Source organism: Plectropomus leopardus, chromosome 1 (genome assembly GCF_008729295.1).
Source record: "Plectropomus leopardus isolate mb chromosome 1, YSFRI_Pleo_2.0, whole genome shotgun sequence".
NCBI classification, from domain to species: domain Eukaryota; kingdom Metazoa; phylum Chordata; class Actinopteri; order Perciformes; family Serranidae; genus Plectropomus; species Plectropomus leopardus.
Genome location: NC_056463.1, coordinates 25,481,072 through 25,503,558, shown reverse-complemented (window position 1 = coordinate 25,503,558; position 22,487 = coordinate 25,481,072). Strand labels below are relative to the sequence as shown.

The 22,487-nt window shown below is 39.1% G+C and overlaps 1 protein-coding gene across 1 annotated transcript in view; it reads left to right on the top strand.

Annotated features, from left to right (window-relative positions):
• Positions 1-561: 561 nt before the first annotated feature.
• esrrga (estrogen-related receptor gamma a) overlaps positions 562-22,487 on the top strand; it is a 71,754-nt gene continuing 49,828 nt past the window's right edge. The window contains 3 exon segments of the mRNA XM_042486879.1: positions 562-590; positions 592-717; positions 16,346-16,770. Coding sequence (XP_042342813.1) covers positions 562-590; positions 592-717; positions 16,346-16,770 — 580 coding nt within the window.

Here is a 22,487-nt window from a genome sequence, read left to right as displayed (position 1 = left end):
CCGTTCACAGACCTGCCTGTCTCTGTCCTGCCTGCGCTGAGTAGTTGCATACTCGTATAGCTGTTTGCATATTCTTCTTCAACTGCGGGCAGACAGCCTAGCAAAAAGTGTATGTTTGAACGTGTGCGTGTGTGTGTGCGTGCGTGCGTGCCTGTGTTTTGTAGCACATTACACTGTCTCCTACTTATCATCACCACTTATTATCTTCACACTTTATTTACTTTAAAATTAGCTTTTCAGTTTTATTTTGTATTCATGTTAGTGTCCTCACCTGTTTTGAAAAATGTTCTACATTTCTTCAAGTTCCTTCACATTATTTGCACTATTTTATTGTCTTTGACCAGTTTATTTGTATGCATTCTCCTGTTAACATTTCGATTACTTTTTTTATTATTCATGTTAACAGATTTTCATATTTTTTAGTCAAAAGTAAAATAGTTTGACAGTTACACCACCAAGTGGCATAAGAAAGGCCAAGTCTCGTCTGCTGTTTCTTGACTTTTTGTCTTGCACTGGCTGTATTTTTATCCATCCTTCTCCCACTCTGTCCCCGCCTACAGAATGAACTTATCGAAGGGGCCATTGGTGAACCAGCAGTGACGATAACTCCAAGTCAACCTATAGTAAATGCGGTGCTGGCGCCTGGAGGATGCACCAGAGCTACGATCCACTAGAGGCCAACCACATGAGAGACGCACATGCCCTCTACAACCCCAGGTAAGACGAGACGACGAGCGGACCAAAGACGCACAAAAAGAAAGGGAAAGAGCGAAAAAACCTAAAAGAGGAAGAATCTATGAATCAGTTAGGTTCAGTTTTACACAAAAGCCACACTTGACCTCTATAAACTGCAGATGAAAGAGAAAGAAAAGGCAAGCACTTTAAGACATCAAAAGACAGTTTTTAGTGGTCCGTGTGTGTGTGTGTGTGTGTGTGTGTGTGTGTGTGTGTGTGCGTGTGTGTGTGTGTGTTAGAGAGTGAGAGAGAGAGAGAGACGTAGCACCAAGAGAGCTAACTTTTGTCTAAAATCTATATATGTTATGTAGTCTATATTTTTTTATTTGATAATAATTTGTATTTATTTTGTTTTTTTTTTTATTTATATATAACAATATTTTAATTTTTATTGTTTTTTTTTCAGCTTTTATAATCCCTCACTATGAGTTCCTAGAATCATTGCTAAGATTCCTTATTATTACACTCCCTAAACAGTTATTTCTGATCTTTAGTGACAATAGTCGTTGAGAAGGAGTTGTCCATGAAGCAGCCCAGTCTTAAATTTCAGGCTATACTCTCTATTTGGTTTACTTTTATAATACATTAATAATACATTTGATGAGCTAAAATGATTTTAAAAACACATGGGAAACAGAATAAGGAGAAAAGACTTAATTTTCCACATCTTAAAAATACTTTCTGTGTGTGCGTGTGTGTGTGTGTGCTTGTGTATGTAAGCTACGTTTGTTCATTTGCACCAATTCTTCCTAACAGGTTTACTTCTGTATTAATTTTCTAATTTTACCACATTTTGTTCTTTGCCTGTAGCACTATCTTTGTAGCACTATCTTTGTTTTATATATATATATATATATATATATATATAGTAAACTGTAAATAATATATAATATGTATTTTTTACAGTTTATAAATATAACAAAAAAGCAGGATTTAACTTCTGGCTCAAGGACACTTCAGTAGTGCAAATGTGTCGCAGCAGAGAGGCTTTAAATCATATCATTCAGTTGAAGGACAGTCACTGTTACCATTACAGTAATCCCCCATGCCATCTGCATGTGCAATAAAGCATGAAACGCATAAACCAAAGTAAAAATTTTTACTTTAAAGCTCTCCCATGGAAACTCATTCTTGGTTTGTGTTGATGATGCGGTAGGTGAAAGTGAGGGCTGCCGTGGTCCATTTTTAGAACATATACTGTAAATATGCTGCTTGTTTCATGTTAAAACACAGCAAATGTGTGACGCATGAGACATCGACAGACTTTCTCTCCCTCTCAGTCACTTCCTCTCTCTGGCTTTTAATCATTCTAAGTTTCTCTGGATAAGAGACACATGCTCAGATTGCAAACTTTAATTGTAAGTATATGTTTTGTACATAATGAGCAAAATCCAGGCTTAATGCACATTATATGCAAATAAGTATGTGATAATTGAGCTCCCCACTATACGCTTTAATTTTGTTATATATTCTCTCACGTAAGATTTTTGTTACCAAGTGCTGTCAGTGTTTTGAACTGGCATTATTAGATGCCAGTGTAGCAAAAAGTGCTCAGATAGGCTTTTTAAGACTTTGTCTATTGATCGCTACTGATGAATGTGGAAGTTTTCGGTGAGTTTAGATAGTCTGTCTCTGGATGTTAGTTGTTTGTGACCAAACAACATTATGCTGCATGAGCTCACTAACTGACAAGATTACCTTAATGAACATTTCTATCTATGTTGTTACTGTTGTTTTATTATTGCAGCCTATTAGAATAGTATTGATTTGTGCATTGTTAATTTTAATGTGTTTGAGTTTGTGTGTGTGTGTGTGTGTGTGTGTGTGTGTGTGTGTGTGTGTGTGTGTGTGTGTGTGTGTGTGTGTGTGTGTGTGTACACCCATGTCGTGCACTGTAGACTGGGGAGTCTAAGTCCAATAGGATTTCAGGGTTAGTCTGGGTCAAGCCAATTAGAGGTCTGGCAAGCCATTCTCACGCAGACTCTCGACCAATCACCAAAAGGAGTGTTACTAGCACAATGTGAGTGTGTGTGTATGTTGGCAAACAGTGAAGTCTGGTGATGAGAGGTGTAAAGGTTTGCCAGGGGCTAGGGAGTCACGCCATGGCTTGAAGTCACACACTTATATTTTCACACACTTTCACACACACACACATATTAGACCTCACATTGGGGAACATTATTTGCGCTGCACTGGTTCAGTTTTTGGACCAAGTTTAAATAAATTCCAGTTGATATTGTAATTGTATATTCAAGTGCCAAAACATGACCTGTGATGCAACAACATTCCTCAGATTATAACAACAATATCTGTGTAAGTTTACATTTTCTGAGTTTATGCGGTCAGGTATCCCAAGTCATAACAGTAGAGAAATAGCATTCACAGTGCCTGAAACCTGAAACTGGAACAGCTTAACGGAACTAAGGGATCATACATTTAATCAATAATAATCAATTCAAAATTTCTCCCCTTATTTAAAACAGCAAAAAAAAAAAAGTTGAGGTCAATAGAGATCTAACTCTTTTGTGTCAGGGAAACAAAGACATCTTTATTGTAAAAAAAAAAAAAAAAACAGTTTTGAAGTCATTCAGTCCGTCATTACACTACCTTTAAATGAGAACAAATTCAATCATACAAATTTATAAAACAACCTTTAAAATAACCATCTTTCACATGACAAAACTTTTTTTAGAACCGCTTCAAAGGCACTTTTGCTACAAACATCATAATTCCCTCTCTAATATGTATTTTATGGTGCTGTGACAAATATTTCTAAATATTTATTTATTTTATTACTTCAAAAAACTGTATTTATCTCATTTTCTTACCAAAAAACTATGTTTTATTATTAGAGTACATTTGAATGCGCTATGAGAGCTTAACGTTTAAAGACAATCTGCTGTCATTTAAAATAGAAATGATAAAAAAGAACTTCTCAAGAAAGTCTTTTGCAGTAAAAGGTTTCCCTTTTTACTGAATGGAACTTGAATGCATCATAATGTAATTCAATGCAACCTCTGTCAGCTGTTAGTTCCAATCACCAGCTGCTAACAGCTGACATCAACTAGCTCTCCTCCTGCCGATTTCAACCTGGATTTGTTGTTCACAGCGTAGCATTATCAGGGAAACTATAGCGTGTGTCCTCTGATGTGACAAAAGTGAGTTTACTGTGTTTTTTCATTCCGACACACGCACACACACACACACACACATACACAGCCCTGATTTTTAAAGCAGTCGCAAAGTTCATGTGACACAGTGGAAAAACACTGGCCCCCACCAACAGTGATTGACAACTTATTGCCGAAAGGCCAAAAGGCAGTCAACAAGGCGAATACTTTCTTTTTTTAGGAATGCCCTTATCATCCACATATTGGTATCAGCCAATGAAACAGCACATTCCTTAAAAAAAAGGGGGGGGGGGGCATAAATAATTGGGCATTAAATGGTAAAGATAAGAAAAAATACCAGTCACCTCACCTCAGCTCACCCTCTCAGACAAATACGCATACACACACAGTAGAAAGAGCTCATTCGTAAAAACACACACACACATGCAGTTTAAGATCACCTGAACATCCCCTCCAGGATATCTGACCTCCAACTGTGATGATGCGATCGACTCACACAATAAACATAAACACTGTCACACACATGCACTTATTTGAGGGAAAACGCCAACAACACCATTTATAGAGTCAAGGCCAAAATTTCAAGATATGTCAAAATGCATAATTATTTTTATTTGTAATTACATTTTAGTTTTCAGTTGTTATCACTAGGAATAACATTTTCAATCTATCCAAAATCTTTATATATATATATATATGTTTATATATAAGAAATAATATAGAACACCTTCATATGCTGTTTCCTGGAGCTTTTTCCATTCTGAAAAAATTCCTAATTTGTTTTTGGAGATCTGCAGTTTTCATTGGACAGCAACAATATTATTCCTCTTTTTATTTAGGCCATCAAACCATGCGAATGTGATTAATGTCAGGCAGTCAGGGTGTGCTCAAACACACACACACACACACACTCACTCTCACATTGCTGTAAACTGAGCCCAATGTAATCATAATGATAAAGCAGATTGCCTTAACACACAGATGGGCCTCCCAACAGCTCTGTGTTTGTGTGCATGTGTGTGCGTATGTGTGTGTGTGTGTGTGTGTGTGTGTGTTTATCCATGACTGAGAATAAGGCGAGTTAAGGTGAAGGGGGTGGAAGTTAATGAGAGGTGAGTGTCTGAAACCTCTCTCTCTCTTTCTCTCTTTCGCTCTCTCTCTCTGCTCCAGCAGTAATCCTCTTCTATAAATCTGCAATCCAATCAGCGTTGTCCACACAAACACACACACACACACACACTCACTCTCACATTGCTGTAAACTGAGCCCAATGTAATCATAATGATAAAGCAGATTGCCTTAACACACAGATGGGCCTCCCAACAGCTCTGTGTTTGTGTGCATGTGTGTGCGTATGTGTGTGTGTGTGTGTGTGTGTGTTTGTGTGTAAGTGTGGACAACGCTGATTGGATTGCAGATTTATAGAAGAGGATTACTGCTGGAGCAGAGAGAGAGAGCGAAAGAGAGAAAGAGAGAGAGAGGTTTCAGACACTCACCTCTCATTAACTTCCACCCCCTTCACCTTAACTCGCCTTATTCTCAGTCATGGATAAACACACACACACACACACATGCACACGCATGAGCATGTACAATGAAGACACTATCAATGCAGCACCTAGGTTTTCCTTGCAATATGAAATTGATGCTTATAATTTAATTTTACCATTAAACTGCCACAGAGTATTTAAATTCTTGTAAATTGCAATTCTGACTTTTTAGGAAACCAGAATTTAATTAATTTTTATGTAATTTTAATTAATTCAATTAATTTCATTTAAACCTTGTGAAGGCATAGCCAAAATGAACAGTTACTTTATTCCTGTAGATTATGCTTTAATGCAACCAAAAAAACTTCAGGCCTAAAAATGCACACAATGACAAGATGAGATCATATCAGTGTTGTAAGTCCATTCACTGGTGCTGTTTTCTACTGTGTATAGAAAGGAGTAACGAAAGGAAAATAAAGAGCAAAATGATAATGAAATGTCCAAATACACAAAATTGAACTGAAGCAGGCTAGAAAGGACACTAGAAAAATGAAAAAGGAAAAAAAAAGCTGTGAATGGTAAATAACCAAAGACAGAATGTAAAACAGACAGAAAGAAGCAGGTAGGCCGGAAAGAGACAGACAGAGAGGCAGAGACAGTGGGCACTCCAGCAAACCTGATTATGACTGGATGTGAATTAGATTCCCTAACAGATGGTCCAGGAGCGAGGCTGTAAGGTGCATCAGCCAGCAGTGAGGGGAGGGAGAGGGGGAGGGAGGAGGGCAGAAGGAAAGAGAGGAAAGATCAGGCGACCAGGCAGAGGGGACGAGTGTCAACAGCAGCTGGTGACAATACAATCAATCCAGCTTTAAACGTGCTTTCAAATGATCATTTATTACATCTGTGTTATTTGGGAGTAAATGTTGTATTTCAAGACATCTTTCGCCTTCTCCTTTTGACCCAGACTACCGATCGCGTAATGTCATCATACAGTGAAAGAAGTGAAGCAATTGACCAATCACTACACTTCTATATGTGCCGGTAATTCACAGAATCTTAAACATGCTTTCCCTGTTTCTAAATGTGTTATTTGTAGAATATTGAATGCTGAATTGAAAAGTAAGCAGTGAACGCAGCCCTTTTAGGGAGGATTTTCTCCATTTTTACAGATGCTGTGCATTATTGTACATACTCCAGCTCTGCCTCTCTCTCTCCCCCCGTGATGGATAGGTGTAAATCATCACAATCCTGTAGTGACAGCCCAATTTCCCCAAATCTGATCTGCTTAAAGAATGCAGCTTTGGCGCTCTACTCGCTTATGTCTCCTCTCCTCTTCTCCCCTACATTTCTTTTTCTCCTTATTTCCTCTTTTTCCCTCAATTTTTCAGATCGAGCACCACTTTACTCCCCTCTGTCTCTCTCTTTCTCTCTCCCTTTCTCCGTCTCTCCTCTCTTTTGCAGCATAGTGCTCTGTTCCCATTCCCTCCTTGTCTGTTTCCCTCTTCCTCCCCTCCCCTCTCTCTCTCTGCCTCCGTCCCATGTCACATTTGAAAGCCCTGTCATATTTACTAGAGTGGAAATCCTCTTTCACCATCTGCTTAATAAAATGTATTTTTAATCCGACGGGGGTTATTTTGTTTTTTTAAACACTTTTTTTTATTGTACGTCTGCGCAATTTCATTTGATACGGCACCTTGCCCAGGTCTCTATCTGTCTGAGAGAGCGTAGGAGAGCTCTCACTGTACGAGAATGCTTGAATGTGTGCGTTTGTGTGTGTATGCGCGCGTGCGCGCGTGTGTGTGTGTGTGTGTGTGTGTGTGTGTCAGCCACGATGGCACACAGAAGTGTCGGTAAGTGTTTGGAAGGGCTGTTGCACCCCTAATGCTTTGCGATAACACTGCTAATCCACACACACACACACACACACACGTAGAAAGAGAGACGAACACTAACCTTGATCAATGACCTTTCTTTTATAAAGGAACCAGCCTACAGTGTGTATCCCTTATACCCCTACACAAACATGCCGACATCATGTGAATACACAGTAGAAATGTGCTCAGACTTATTGTTCACAACAAATTAAATATGAATGTAAAATTTGTTCATTACAGGATTTTACGTCTGCCACAAGCAGCATCTTCTGCAAAAGGTTTACCTAACAAGAGGATGCATTCAATAATTTCATTGATTTCCTCTCTTCAGCCTTTTCCAGTGAAAAGCTTGAGGTCACAACAAGTACATGCTGGGCAATTTAGTCCGGCAAGTCCTAAAATAAAACCAATTTAGATGTCTAATTTGCAGTAATTTGTCTATTTGATTATTTAGTAAATAAATACTTGAGTGTAGCTAACAGAATGACTGTACTTGTGATGTGCAGTGTACTGGATAGTGCTGTTTTCGAGGTTTAAAGCACTGTTCTTACAGTAGACAACCACCCTTACAAACACAATGACACACAGCAGATAAAGGAGACAGAAAGAGAGAGAGAGACAAAGAGAGAGGTAAGGAGAGAGAGAGACATGGTGACAAAGATAGTGCCTGGCAGCAACACACTTATCAGCTACTGCTCCGCAAGAAAATGACCTAAATCATCAAGATTCCCATCTGACACAGACACACACACACACAGACACATACACACATACACAGGGTTAGCGGTGCACTGCTTTCACGTTTTTTCCCTGAACAAGCTCAACGTCTTCATATCTTTCCACTTATATATCTACACCAACACTCTCAAATCTAAATCATCCTTCATACAGACGAGGATAGACTTTGAGAGGAAAAGGAATTCCCTTTAAAATTTGGAATGATATCACCTTTTATGAGAAGAGAGCAGACCGGAAGGGGAAAAAAAGAAGATGAAACAGTTTTAACAAATGCAAGTGATGATAGAAGACATATGAAATGTATCGATATCACCACACTCAACATGATGTTTTCAATCTGCAGTTTGGAGAGCACATAATTCTTAATCAATTGTGTTTGACTGAGGCTGCCCTGTGTGTGCGGTCTCCCACTGTTTATCCATTCACATCTACACGATGTGTGTGTTTGTGTGTGTTTGTGTGTGTGTGTATAAACTTTATAAACCCCAGGATGCATCATAACAGCTTTAGCCCCACTGGTGGGTCTCTGTTAGTCTTCCCCAATTCATTTCACACCTGTGTATGTGTTTGTGCACAGCAAAGGTGCATGCTGGTCTGTGTTCGTTGCATTAAAATTCATACCTAGAAGGGGTCGTGGTGTCTAAACACACGCTCACACACTCAGGAATATAGACACACACACTCACGTTTCCTCTCCTCTGCCGGTCTTTACAGCCCGACAGCCCATTGGGCAGAATGTGTTTTAGCCATTATCACATTGATTGTATGTAATCAGGGGTTTATTCTGCAGCCAATGAAGTGAATTACAGGTTTCCTGCCCGACTAACACTGTAACAATTGATCTGCTCCCTGGTGTGTGTGTTTGCATGGGGTGTGTGACAGGGTGTGGATGCACGAGAAAGAGGGAGAAGCAAAGATAGAGTGTGTTTGTGTGTGAGAGAGGTAGAAATGACTGGAGAGAGAGAGAGAGAGAGAGAGAGAGAGAGAGATTGAGACCCAAAGAGAGCAGAAAGAGAGGGTGAGAGAGTGCTCAGTAGGAGGGAGAGTGGTTTAGATTGACTGTCGCTGCGTGAGTTTTTATTCTTTTTTTTATTCATTTTTCTCCCTGAAAACAACTATAATCATTGACACACTGTGAGTTTATGGAGCTAAACTCACACACACACACACACACACACACGCGCGCTCACACACATACACAAAGATTATTTTCCCTCTCTGTTTCTCTGCATTTAAACTGTGCGAACACCTAACACAGTGCGCATGTAAAAACACAGATTCAATTACTACTTACCCAGAAAATGTCACAGAGAATGACACACACAAAGATTTTTTTGGTTTTGTTTGTTTGAGTTTTTCTTTGCCCCGGTCCAATAATTCAGCCCCTAGGAAATAGAAAATGTGTAATTCTTGACTCTTGAGGCACTCATTTTTAACCTATACTATGTGTGCAGCCAACAAGTTTATGTGTTTGTGTTTTTGTGCGCAAACTCACTGCTGCATGTATCGAACTAACAAGCTGACAAGCAGTTCAACAACCCTCCACAGATAGGACCGCGTTGAAAGGAGAGTAGAATAGTGAGAGAAATAGAGCAAAGAAAGAAAAATAAACAGACGAGTGTGAAGGGCTGAAAAAGCAATTCGGTCTATTGATGAAATCGTTCTATTCATTTGACTATGGAAATGTAAATGCATTTTTTGCTCTGTTCCCCCTCTTACCCCATTCTGTAATTCAATGTATTTTCCTTTCTGTCTTCCATCCTTCCTTCACTTTCCCTTCCTCCCAAAGCTCTGCCGGTATCATCGAGATAGAATTGTGTAAGGTTTTCACTCTCTCTCTCTCTTTTTTTTCTTTTTGCTTATTGGACTGTGTGTTCTTATCAGCATCGAGAGCACAATGCTTGGTGTGATAGAAAGGTATTAGCCAACCCGTGGTAGCTACATTGTCAGCACTTCTGCCTTCTCTGTCTCTATTGCTACCACTTCTCTTTCCTCTCTGTTTCCCCCCTCTCCTCTTACTCTTCTTTACTCATTTTTATCGCTTTTCTCCATGGGCATTTGGTTTTAAAAATATTGTCAGGGCAGTCAGATGCTTAATTTTTCTATACCCACATTAACTAAAGTTTGTTAGGGTGTAGTTACATGCATTGTGTCCGTTCTGAAAGGGTAAGCTGAGAATTCATCAACCTAAACCCCATTTGCCCATTTTTTTTTTAGTTGAAATGACCGATTGGATGACAAATTTTTAACATTGCTTCAGGCTGCAATTTTGCATCTTCCATATACATCCACTCAAACTGCTTGTTTTTTGCTGCTGACATGCCCAGACTGTTATTGCAAGCATTAAACAACATTATGGAGACGAGCCCTACAAACGCACCTTTTTGTTAAAAAGTAACATTGGTTTAACCAAAAACAACCTCAAAATCACTATTGCAAAACGCTCCAGACTCCATTTTAAAAAACTTTTAAAAATGTTATCATGAAACACACTTTATTCAAAGACAGCAGAGACTAAAGAAAAAAGGTCTTAGTTTGTGTTTCCACTTTTCCAACAATCACCAATTCCAATATGGTTGAAATAAACCCTTAATTCACACAGTTTGAGAAATATGCAAGCTCTATACATGCTAAAAATAGTGTTTAGTCTGGTGTCTTTGGCGATAGAGATTTTGGGGCCGTTTGTAGTTATGCAAAAAGGATCATACTCTTTAACAAAAAGTTGATCTCTGTAGGAATTTCTCCATAATATTTTCCAACACTAAAAACAATAATCTGAGCCTGTCAGAGGCAAAAACAAGCACTTTTAGTGGACGAAAATTGAGGGAGCAAATATGCCCACAGTGTTTATATTGCAGCCTGTTTTGTCACTGCTGTCTACAGCCGTCTCACTCAATACGGGAATCAGTTTTAAAACTGTTGCTCCCATTTGTAACACAGACACAAAAACATCAGAAAATAGGATCCAGGTTGAAAAATACCAAACTTTAACTTAAATGTACGTATTTTAACAGCAGTTTTCATTGATCGGATAACATTTAAAACTTTTTTGCATCATAGGTGCACATTTGATCTCTTTCAGTTAAAAAATTGAGATTTTTAATCATATATTGGTTGATTATATTATTGGACCATCATTTGTATTGGTTATGATAAGACTCACCCATGTAATTGCTGAGAGCTGTAGACACGACAACATGGACAGCGGGGTCCAGCAGGCCAAGCAACATGAGCTGTCATACAGTCAGATATTAACAAACTGAGTGTTATCTAAACCTCTGAAGGTAGAGAAAAGTGAATAATAAAATGAGATCCTGCTTGTAAACCTCTGTTCAACTTGCAGCTACTTACGCTGCTTGTCTTCTTTAACCTGGGGCGGGACAAAAAACAGTTTGGAGCTGTTTGAGGATCAGTTTGTGTTTATGGCTTCCATCTAGCGAAGCAGTCGTACAAAGATTGTACATAATAAAAGGGTGCCAGTTCACAGAAAGTAAAGGAGCACAGAGTGAGGCAGAGAGTAGTTGCTCTAATACGATGATTGTATGTTTGTCCCTGCCAGTTGTCAGGGCGCCGCATCAGCCCACCGCTCTAATGACAGCTTGTCATACTATAGTGGCCCACCTTCCTTCAAAACACAGGAAAAAAAAGATTTTTCTTCTTTTCTTCATCTTTCCACTCCTTTTCTTCTTTCTTTTTTCATTCTATTTTTTCAGTTACTCTTTCTCTTCTCTCCCACATATTTATCTCTTTTTCATGAGTCACGGTGCCTCAAGAGAAAGAGAAAATGACAGGGATCGAGTTGGAAATGGAGACAAGGGAAGGTGGTAATCTTGCTAGTGTGTGTGTGTGTGTGTGTGTGTGTGTTTGTGTGTGAATAGTTGCTGAATATTTGATGTCTGCAGGAACTAACAGTCTCTATGGTGTCACAAACAGAATATGTGTGGTCAGTTTTACCAAGGGCACTAATCCTAAAATATAAACCTTGGGGAATTAACTGCCAGTCCTCAATGAAATAGACTCACAGTGTACTACGATTAACTTATTTATGGCTGACAAAAAAAAGAAAACAACTTTCGTAACTCGAAAAAAATTGCGTTTGATGAAAGTGTCAACCTGGTTGGTTTCTTTTTTTTATGTTGTTGATGCAAACCTAAAATTATTTTTATTATTTAACCCTTTGAAACCTGGATCAACATGACTTTAGAGCTTTGATCCCCGAGCAAACTGGTGCCGTGTCTTTCAAAAAAGATTGGTGAAAAGGCAATGAGCAAATTGGTAATAAATGTTTCACAAATAAGTAGATTTAGGAATTTAGTTTTAAAAAAAACTTGAAAAATGTCAAGGGAAAAAGGTATGGGAAAATGACTGGGGAAAAAGGAAAAGAGCTAGGTAAAAACTATATTTATAATTATTATAATTACACATTTAAATTATGTGACAGAATTAGACTTCTTCAAGGTCATTTTCTTTTTATAAACATTCTTTTACTTTATTTTTTATGTTTTGTTTTTGTTGCATCAAAATAGAAAAGCAGGAGGAAAATGAAATTCAAAACCCTTCTTCTGTAACAGAATTAAGCAAAACTGCTAATACTTAAATCTTATTACTCCGTTTTTTGTGCAAACATCTCACAACACGCTATTCACATCTTTGAGCCCCTTGTGAAAATACAAAAAGAAAAAGAAACCCTCAAGCTTTTTTCCTCTTTATATAAACCACTTTTAACACCTAAAAACATAAAGAATTGATAGATAAAAAAGAGACCCAACCCATTCCCTCTCTCTCCACACTCATCTGAAGAGCAGACAGGCACAATAAGACTGCTCTTTCAGCACTGAGCCGTCGTTACATAGCGCCATAATTATACTGATAACATACATACATAAATGCATTCAACCTCTCGCTCAGCACAGCGCACTGGCTGTGATTTCTTAATCTTCTTTCCTCTTCTCCTCTCCTCTGCACGCATGTCTTCTTTTTTATTCTTTTTATTCCTCCCCCTTCCCCAGCCATTATTTTTCATTTATAAGCAGAGAGAGAGAGAGCACGTAGACAAGATGTGAGCGGGAGAAAACGAGATGATAGAGGAAAAGAGAGACGGAGGAATGGAAAGGGAGAAGGAAAGAGAGATAGATGAGAATTTGAGAGAGAGAGAGAAAGGAAAAAGTGCCTGAGATCTTTTGGCACTTAAACTCTTTCACTTAATGGTACTCAGAGGGATTGACGGTCGAAGGGAGGGGGCACAAAAGAGCATAAAGAGTGAAAAAGGAGAGATTAAATCATCACCATCACATCATCTACTTAAATGGCTCTACTCTCTTTTTCTGTCACCACTGTATTTCTCTCCCTCCGCTAGAACATAGGCAACCCTGTGCGATCCCTCATCGTCCCATCACTCTTTGCCACATTTACATTTATTTCATCCTTGCTTATTCTAGCACCTTATATATGTTTCATGTCTCTGTATCCCATCATCGACTTTCTACACCCTTTTTATTTTTTTACCTCCTTTCCTCTTTCTTGATTTGTGTCCAAACCTCTCACAGTGCCTTCCCCTCATTTAAAACTGAAGGCCTACCTTAGTATCAGATAAACGGATTTATAGACATTGGTGAATACCACAAAGCCACGATTAATGGAGTCACCGAATTAGAAGAACTTGCAGGGAGGGGAGGGGAGAAGTGGTGGTGGGAATAAAATATATGATGAAAAGGGGGTGGAAGGCCAAAGTATTGTATATTATAAATGTCATGTCACTTGATTAAAGGAAAAATTGCCTCAAAAAGAAAGAACTGAATTTCTGGGAATGGCGTATTTGCCTCAGAGTACCTGTGAAGGGCCTGTTAGATGAAAAAGACAGCTTTGTCTCATCTTGCTGTTCATTAAATGAATTAAAGGGGATCTAATATGCTATGTATATATATAATATATATATATATATATATATATATATATACATATATATATAATATACTATATCACTTGTTCATAGTTTCAAATCATGAAGTAAACCTATGTAAAAGTAGGCTAATCCCTGTGAGCAATAGAGTTGCAGCGCTATGCGAATTTTACGGCACCATAACCATATCAGAAAATATAATAGTTTTAGGGTATGACAGCATTATCATTATCAGTCACTATCAGTTTGTTGGGATTTTTTAATTTAACAAATACTTTATTAGAATCAAAATCTGAATTAATGTGTGAATGCATTTTTTTGTACACGGTATGATAATCGCCAATTTTCATACCTTGGACGGTATTCCTTGAAAACAGTGTACCGCTGCAACCCAAATCAGCCAAAACCTCAGACTGTTCTCTATACTTATGTTTTTTTCATTGTTGTTTTTTTAAATCTATTTTTGCAACAAGCTAACATCAGCTGATGACAGATTTCTTTATACAGTCATCTGCTGCAGGCACACTACTGCGAGGGTTTAAATAACATACAGTGCTACATGTAGCAACATGCTAATGTCAGGAAAACCAGCAAACTTGGTTGCAGATGTTAATTTCTCCTCAATTTCAGATCATATTCCTACTGGTACATGTCCGGGTGTGTGAAGCTTTTAGAAAGTGTCGCTATACTCTGTTACAGTATTTTCCCCTTGCTGCAATGATGATGCAGAGGACCCAGAAATGCTGACCAATCAGAGATGACTGGGCTTTTCGGGAGGGGGGCTTAAAGAGGCAGGAGCAAAAACAAAACATTTTAGACAGAAGGTGAAAGCAAGTGTTCCAGCACAAATTGAGAAAAATACAGCGTTTTTGAAAGTTAAAGCATTGAAACATGTTCTTGTAGAAACAGAAATACAAGTATGAACCTGAAAATGAGCATAACAGGTCCCCTTTAAAGCACATTAAAAGACAGTTGTCTGTCGCTGTTTCCAATTGCTCTTTCTGTCTTTTTCCATTCAGTCCGTCTGTCTGCTTTGGCTGTCTGTCTGCCTACCTGTTTGCCCGTCTGTAGTCATTCCCCCACCCTTTCCTCTGCCATCAGGCTCTTCATTCCCCGTCAAGGCGCTGTCTGTGTTTTATGGGTCCCTGTAGAACGGGGATCTTTTACAGGCCGACTGGACTTTAGAAGCCCCTCGTTTAGCAGCATCCTGCCTTAATTAAAAACCCCTTTTGTGCTCTCTGCCTTTAACAATGAAAAGGGAGAGAGGGGAGGGAGGGCAGGGTGAGAGGAATAGAGAGTGGTAATGCAAAGAGAAAGAGAGAGTGGGCAGGGACAGAGGAAAAGAGAGAGAGAGAGATGGCAGTGAATAGGAAGTGATAGGGAGACAGGCAGATAGATAGTAAGGCAGACAAAGGGAGGGATGGAGAGATATGGACAGAGAGAAGATAGCTGTTAATTACAACTGCCATTAACAAGACACCAGTCAGCCTCCTTAGGGAGAGGAAGGAGGAAAAGCTGGAGAGTAGAGAGGGAGAAAGGAAGAGAAGCAGAGGAGTGGAAGGGAGAGTAAACAGAGAAGAACAAGGGAAGAGGACAGGACTGCAGAAATACTTAGGAACTGATGAGCAGGGATTTTTTTTTCCTAAATACAGTTTCATATTGCATACTTTTCCTGAACTTCTTATACTATGTCTGTCAGTGTGTGCTTGAATATGACCAGGAATGAGTGTGTGTCTGTCTGTGTGTGTGTGTGTGTGTGTGTGTGTGTGTGTGTGTGTGTCTGTGTGTCTGTGTGTCTGTGTGTGTGTATGTTCACATCATGTATGTGTGAGGCTGTCTTTGGGATGATTGAGCAGCAGAGAGGCTGCTTACTGATTACCTTCATGTAGAACAAGCTGCTATTGACTGGAAAGTGACGGATGACCGTCGGCTCCGAGCATGTGTGTATGTGTGTGTGACTGTGTGACTGTGTGAGACTATGTGGCACTATAGATGCTTCTCTGCTTCTCTTATTTTACAAACAACTCCCCAAATGAACCAACCAAAATCTATTAAGTTTTTGTATTTTACTATTTTACTGTCTGTTATCACTGTCTCTGTCCCTCTGCACAGCTCTCTGTGTCTTTTCTCTGAGGAAAAGAATAACAAATGTGATGGATGGGTTGTGTGTGTACATGTATGTGTGTCATTTATAGAACTTGCCCGGCTCAGTGAAAAAATACAAATCCATCATTGAAAGTGACAGTGAGGAAATACAGCAACATTAGAACAAATGATTGCTATAATTGGACTTTGAAACATTGCCATAACTGTATCTATTTTTCTTCTCTTCTAGCTCTGCCTTTCTTCTAACCCTTCCCTTTCTTGGTTTCCTTTCTTTTCTTTATAAGTATCCATCATCGTTTTTGACATTTTACACATGGCGTTTTCTTGTAATACTTTCCTCGTCTTCTGTTTTTTCCTGTCTCACCCACTCAGGCTTCTCTGCAGAATGTCCAGTAAGGAGCGCCACCTAGAGTCCAACTGTCCGTCCTCTTATATAAAGACTGAGCCGTCTAGTCCTGCCTCCCTGACTGACAGCCTAAACCATCACTCACCTGGTGGCTCCAGTGACGCCTCAGGCTCCTATTCGTCCACGATGAACGGCCACCCCAACGGCTTAGACTCCCCGAGCCTTTACGGCTCCAACGCAGGGCCCCTGGGTCCTGCTGGCGGCCCCGGCTCAAAGCGTTACGAGGACTGTTCGTCAACTATTGGGGAAGATTCACAGATCAAGTGCGAGTACATGTTGAATTCGATGCCCAAGAGGCTGTGTCTGGTGTGCGGGGACATTGCGTCAGGGTACCACTATGGAGTGGCATCCTGTGAGGCCTGCAAGGCGTTCTTCAAACGCACCATCCAAGGTTGGCTTCTACTTTGACTTTCTGTCTATTTCTCTCTATGTCTGTATGACTCTGCCTGTTTGTCTAGATTCATATTTGTTTAAAATTGTAGACATTACAATAAGCTGTCATCTATTTGGTGTTAAATTCACCTGATGACAGGCCTTAAAGAATGTCATGAAAATGTTTTTATTTTATTTTTTCTGGGGATGAACGATATTGGATTTTTATACATATGCATATACAATATGCAAATATTTTTCAATCATTTTTGCTAATTGCCACTATCAATATACAATTTTTTTTCCACCTGGTTGCAGAGATCATCAAACATCTCCTATAGTGACATGAGTATATTATAATCCCCACTCTTATCGTGATGGCCCACTGCCACATGTAGACATAAAATACAATGCATTTCAAAATGTACACATTCACTGGGCAAAACAACAAAAGTACTTCAACTAGGTTACATGTCAAGCATTACAAGTTAATTTTTATATAATTTTTTCAAACAAAACTACAAAATTCATCCTACTTTAACAGGCTTGGATGATGGTCTCCTCTGAGATGCTTCAAAGCCACATTTTGACTATTTAAAGTCACTTAATTGAAAAGTCTTTTAATCGTCCTGTTATATCAGCAGACATTTCAATATTAGGACATTTTAAAGCCAACACCAATGATGTGCCAGTATTGCCGTGCATCCCTAATTTCTTCGAAATATGCATTTATGAAGCTACATGGAAGGTCATAAACACCCAACAACTATGAGGGAGGCAAGAAGGGCAAGGTCAGAAGTTAAAGATGAAGAGTGTTTTTCATAATGAACTACATGTACCTGGACGCCTTAAAAAGGCACAACCTCTCTGCAGAAACATTGCACATATAGCAGCCAAAACTCAAACTGCTTCCTTCAAATAAAGCACTCTGTCACACCTGTACACACACCTGAGCCATTGCACCAGATCCAGGACATATGATGAAAGCCCCGGGCCAGATGTGAACCCAGATTTTTATGTGGAACATTGTTCTGCTAAGTGAGCCACCAGGACATCAACCACAGTCTATATTTCTCTCTCCTTCATCATTTCTCTCTTCGTCATGCGTGCACATACAGACACCCACATATAAGCATCCAATCAGCTTCATGCATACAGACCAACTCCCAGAAACGCCCCCCTTTCACCCTCAACCTTGACCTGTTCTGCATCAACAGCAATGAGTAATTTCCAGGTAATGTTTGCATTTTCAGATCGAGCCGCTTATGCTTTACAGAAAGCATGTTAGCTATAAGCGTGTTGTCTAGGAGATAACGAAGTGTTAGAAGCAGGTTGGAGGTTATGTCTAGGGGTCAGGAGGTCAGGTTATGAGTTAGAGGAAAGAAGGGGTAGAACAGTAATCCACAGGATGAGAAGAGTCCGGGAATTAGGCTCAGTAATCCTTTGCTCATCTCTTGATAGGACTAGAAGTATTCCATGAAGTGTGCAGGTATTTAGGCTCTATCCTCTCCAGTTTTTAGGAAATATTCAGCTTATACTTAACTCTCAGCTTGATCAAACATATATCCTTTTTTCAGCAGCAGCACAACAAGATAAAGCTAACAATATTCTGTACTTTTGTGAGTGCAAACAATACCCATGCTAGAACCAAAACCAACAGTGCGGTAATCCATTTCTCAGTACTTCCCGACTCTCACAGTCTGTCTGTGGCACTCGGCCACAAGTCTATTTTTCTACTTTTTAAAAAAGAAAAAAAAAAGTTTTTATATTGTTTTTTATGATAGATAGATAGATTTTTATTTATCTACAGCAACAGGATGATCAAATTACTGTAGGATTGACTCAAACTAAACTACAGTGCTCAGGAACATGGTACCCAATGCAACAGTGTGGTCTCTTAGAAATTAAATTTCTATAAATCTTATTTGAAACAACAAATACGTTTTAAGAGATTTAATTCTGAGTGTGTTACATTTTCAGTTACTGCAATGAGGAAATACTGCTAATGGACAAACTGGCATGTCGCAAAAATGTTAATACTGAATGTATCAGCAAAATATTTACTGACAACAGTTGTTTTTCTGCCAAAATAGGCAATCTTGCAAAACAATATCCAGTTTCTGTTTTTTTTAGTACCTTTTTTTTTAAAGACTAACCAAAGTCCTTTGTTGTCTAAACCTAACCACAGACAAGAGTCTGGATGCAACTTTGAGGTTCTGGTTTCATGGTCGTTTCATCTGAAAATAATCCAGGCAGCGATCACGTTACCACAACAACGTAATGAAGAAAGCAGTTTAATAACATACAAACATAATGTGTTTTGGGGGTGTCTGGAACATATTTATAATTTTAAGCCTTGAGTTCACAGACTTGATAGGTCTTTCAACTCATTGTTGGTTTTGGTCTTTTCATGGGATTTGATGGCAGAAAGAAAAACATATGATATCACCAGACTTTGATTATGAAACATACATCAATGAAATTTTTTTATGTGTTGGGAAATCAGGGAAAAGTCATCAGGTTTTATATTATGACCACCATGGTGGTTAATCCAGTCAGCAGGATGGTCAGACTGTGATAAACCTTTGAAGACTTTATGTTTGAGTTATAATCTTTAATGATTTGTCCCCATTAGTCAGCAGGACAGCCCCCTTGTCAGTCAGTATGCCACTGCAATAACCAAGCCACCAGTCAGCCGGCCAGCCAGCCATCATCGATCCATCGAGTCAGTCAGTCCGTCAGTCATATCAGACAGGATTCATCTATCTGCCTTTCCATCCATCCACCTATCTGTCTCTGCTTTCTTTTGCCTCCGATAAGCAGCTTTCCCAGTAAAGCCCCAGAGAGAGAGAGAGAGAGAGAGAGAGACAGGGGAATGTGAGGGGGAGGTGGAGGTCTTACATCCACTAGATGGTCACCACTACCTAGAGATGACCTGTATGTGTTTATTATGGCATGAGATCAGGACACAGTGCAATCCCGACAAAGAGATTGGAACACATACAGAGATAAAGGCGCAGACACACACACACAAAGTCACAGAAGCACATTTACACATAAACACCAACACGTATGAAGAGACAGCCGCACACATGACCTTGTAATCACTCTGTGTATAGGTTTAACCCTTAATTCATCTGCAATTGCTTATAATAGTTCCACATGTCTCATTTCATTTAAGGGCTTGTTAAAGGTTACATAGGTGAGGATAGAGTTAGAGATTAAATACCCAGAGTCCAGCAAACGTATAGATACGATGCCATGTTGACACCAGAGCCTCTTCAGATTTCGACCTTGAATAGATTTAATGCAATGCCCTTTCCCCCCTCTGACCCTCTCATTCTCACGCTTCCTGATTTTCACTGTATTTGTAATCTTCCCTTCTCCTGTCATGGACATGTTGCAGCTCAGGGAGGCCAGAGTTAGAGGTTATGGGTCAAGACTTTGGCAAAGCTAGTGGCAGGACTGCTGTCACGAAAGGTTGTGACCAAATACAACAATTTAGCAAGCAAACAGACGGGAAGCAACATTAAAACCGAAGCCACCAGAGGAATATACTGAAAAATGAGCACGTAGGGAAATCCTATTTAAACCTTTGAAACCTGAGTAAATTGGTTTGATTTGTTTCAAGTACATAGGGGTAAGGCAAAGAGCAGCTTAACAACACATGGACTGAAAAATACAAATAAATTAGTGAAATCTTACAAGAAAATTACAAAAAAAAAGGCAAAGAAAGAAAAGTTAAACAAATAAACAACAACCAAGAACAAGATGCAAAAAGTGCAGAAAAAAAACATTTATCATTTTTCTGTTGCACAATTTTAAATATGTAATAAGAATAATTGTAAATACCGTTTTCTGGACATTTTTCAATAGTTTTTTGATAATTTTTCGAATAATTTCCCTCCCTTTTTAAAAACTAATTTCTATGTTATTTTCAGGTAATTTTCTCGGTCACCTTTTATTAATTTCTTGCAATTTGTGGAACATTTTTTGATCATTGATCATTGATGATGTTGATCATTGCCTTCTTTCCCATGTTTTTGAAAGAAATCAGATTAATTTGCTCAGGTTTTAAAGGGTTAAATTGCTTATGAAATGTGTCTGAACATAGCACAAGAAACTGATATCCAATCAGGTTTAAAAGGGTTAATGTAAAGTATAAGACATTCTGAAGCATTTCTTAATGGCAAGTTGGCAAAATCATATCTATTATGATATGATATAAATATCTATTGATGTTTACTAAGAAATATCTACTCACTGCAACTTTAAAGTAATTTTCAATGGACACAATCAGAATTTGATGAGATAATCTATTAATGCAATTTTATGAACAAATTTCATTTGTTTCATCAATATTCGTGTTACAGTATTACTGTTAATGTTTGTTTGGATGCAGACTGAGCAGTCTTGGATCCACTGGAACAAATGGGTCATGACATTATCTTTGGCTAGCGCGCAAGCCAAACTCATCCACAGACCGTGCGGGTGTGTGTTACCCTTGTGTGTCTATGTGTGGGCTTGTGCTCATCCATGTAAATGAGCGTGGGTTTATGTGTCCGTCTGTGCACATATGCCTGTGTTTATGCAGGGTTTGTGTTAGTGTGTGTATTTTGGCTGGAAAGCAGGGCCAGCCTCAGATGGGCAGCGGCAGACATATTGGTATGTTTCAACCCATTAGCCAATAAAACCGCAGGTAATCACCAAAAAAACACCTCCAGCTGGACAGGGAGGAGAGCATGGGGTAAGAGAGGAGAGGAGACGAGAGGAGAGGAGAGGAGAGGAGAGGAGAGGAGAGGAGTACACCAGTATGGATAAACAACAACTTGAAACAAGGAATGGAAGAAAGGGGAGAAGGGGGAGGGTGGACTGAGCACATGGATGTAGGAAGGAATTAGTGTGTGTGTGTGTGTGTGTGTGTGTGTGTGTGTGTGTGTGTGTGTGTGTGTGTGTGTTTGTGTGTGTCTACAAGTGCGTCGCAGCATGGAGGAAGTGGCTCTGGCAGCTGCTGTTTCTGTGGCGTCAGTCCAGCGACACCTGACAACCTGCATCTATCACTCCCTTATTGAGAGAGAGGGATAAAGGGGAGTGAGGAGGAGGGCAAAGTTTGGGAGAGGGAGAGATAGGCGATGAAATGGAAAGATGAAGATAGAGGGAGGAAGAAAACCAGATGGGGAAAGGAACAGGAAAGAGGAAGATGAGAGGTGAACAATGCAGATCAGGTAGGTAGGACTATCAACCAAGGGAATTAGTGCGACAGTTCTGTTTCTACTACCTTAACTGTTGGAGGCAAATTGATCTGTGGAGAATGCAATGAGCAACTTAATAAGACATTGCCCAGCAAGAATTTAGTTTAAAGTTACACAAAAAATTCCTGAAAATAAGCCCTTAAAAAAGAAAAGTAAAAAAAAAAACAAGAAAATTACCCCAAAATGTGGTGAATATTAAAAAAAAAAACATATAGGTTTACCTTTCCTTCTTTTAAATAATTAAAAATGTATATGATGAATATAGTCTTCTGGACATTTTCACCTCTAATTTCTCGCAATGTGTGGGCCATTCCTTGCTAAGTTGCTCACAGCCCATGTTTTCAAGTAAATCAAGCCAGTTTGTTCAAGTTTCAAAGGGTTAAACAGCTTGTAAAAAGGTGTCTGAGTGCAACACAAAAAAAACATATTTTGATCCAGGTTTCAAAGGGTAAAAAGGAATAAAGCAAATCACTCAATAGGTAAA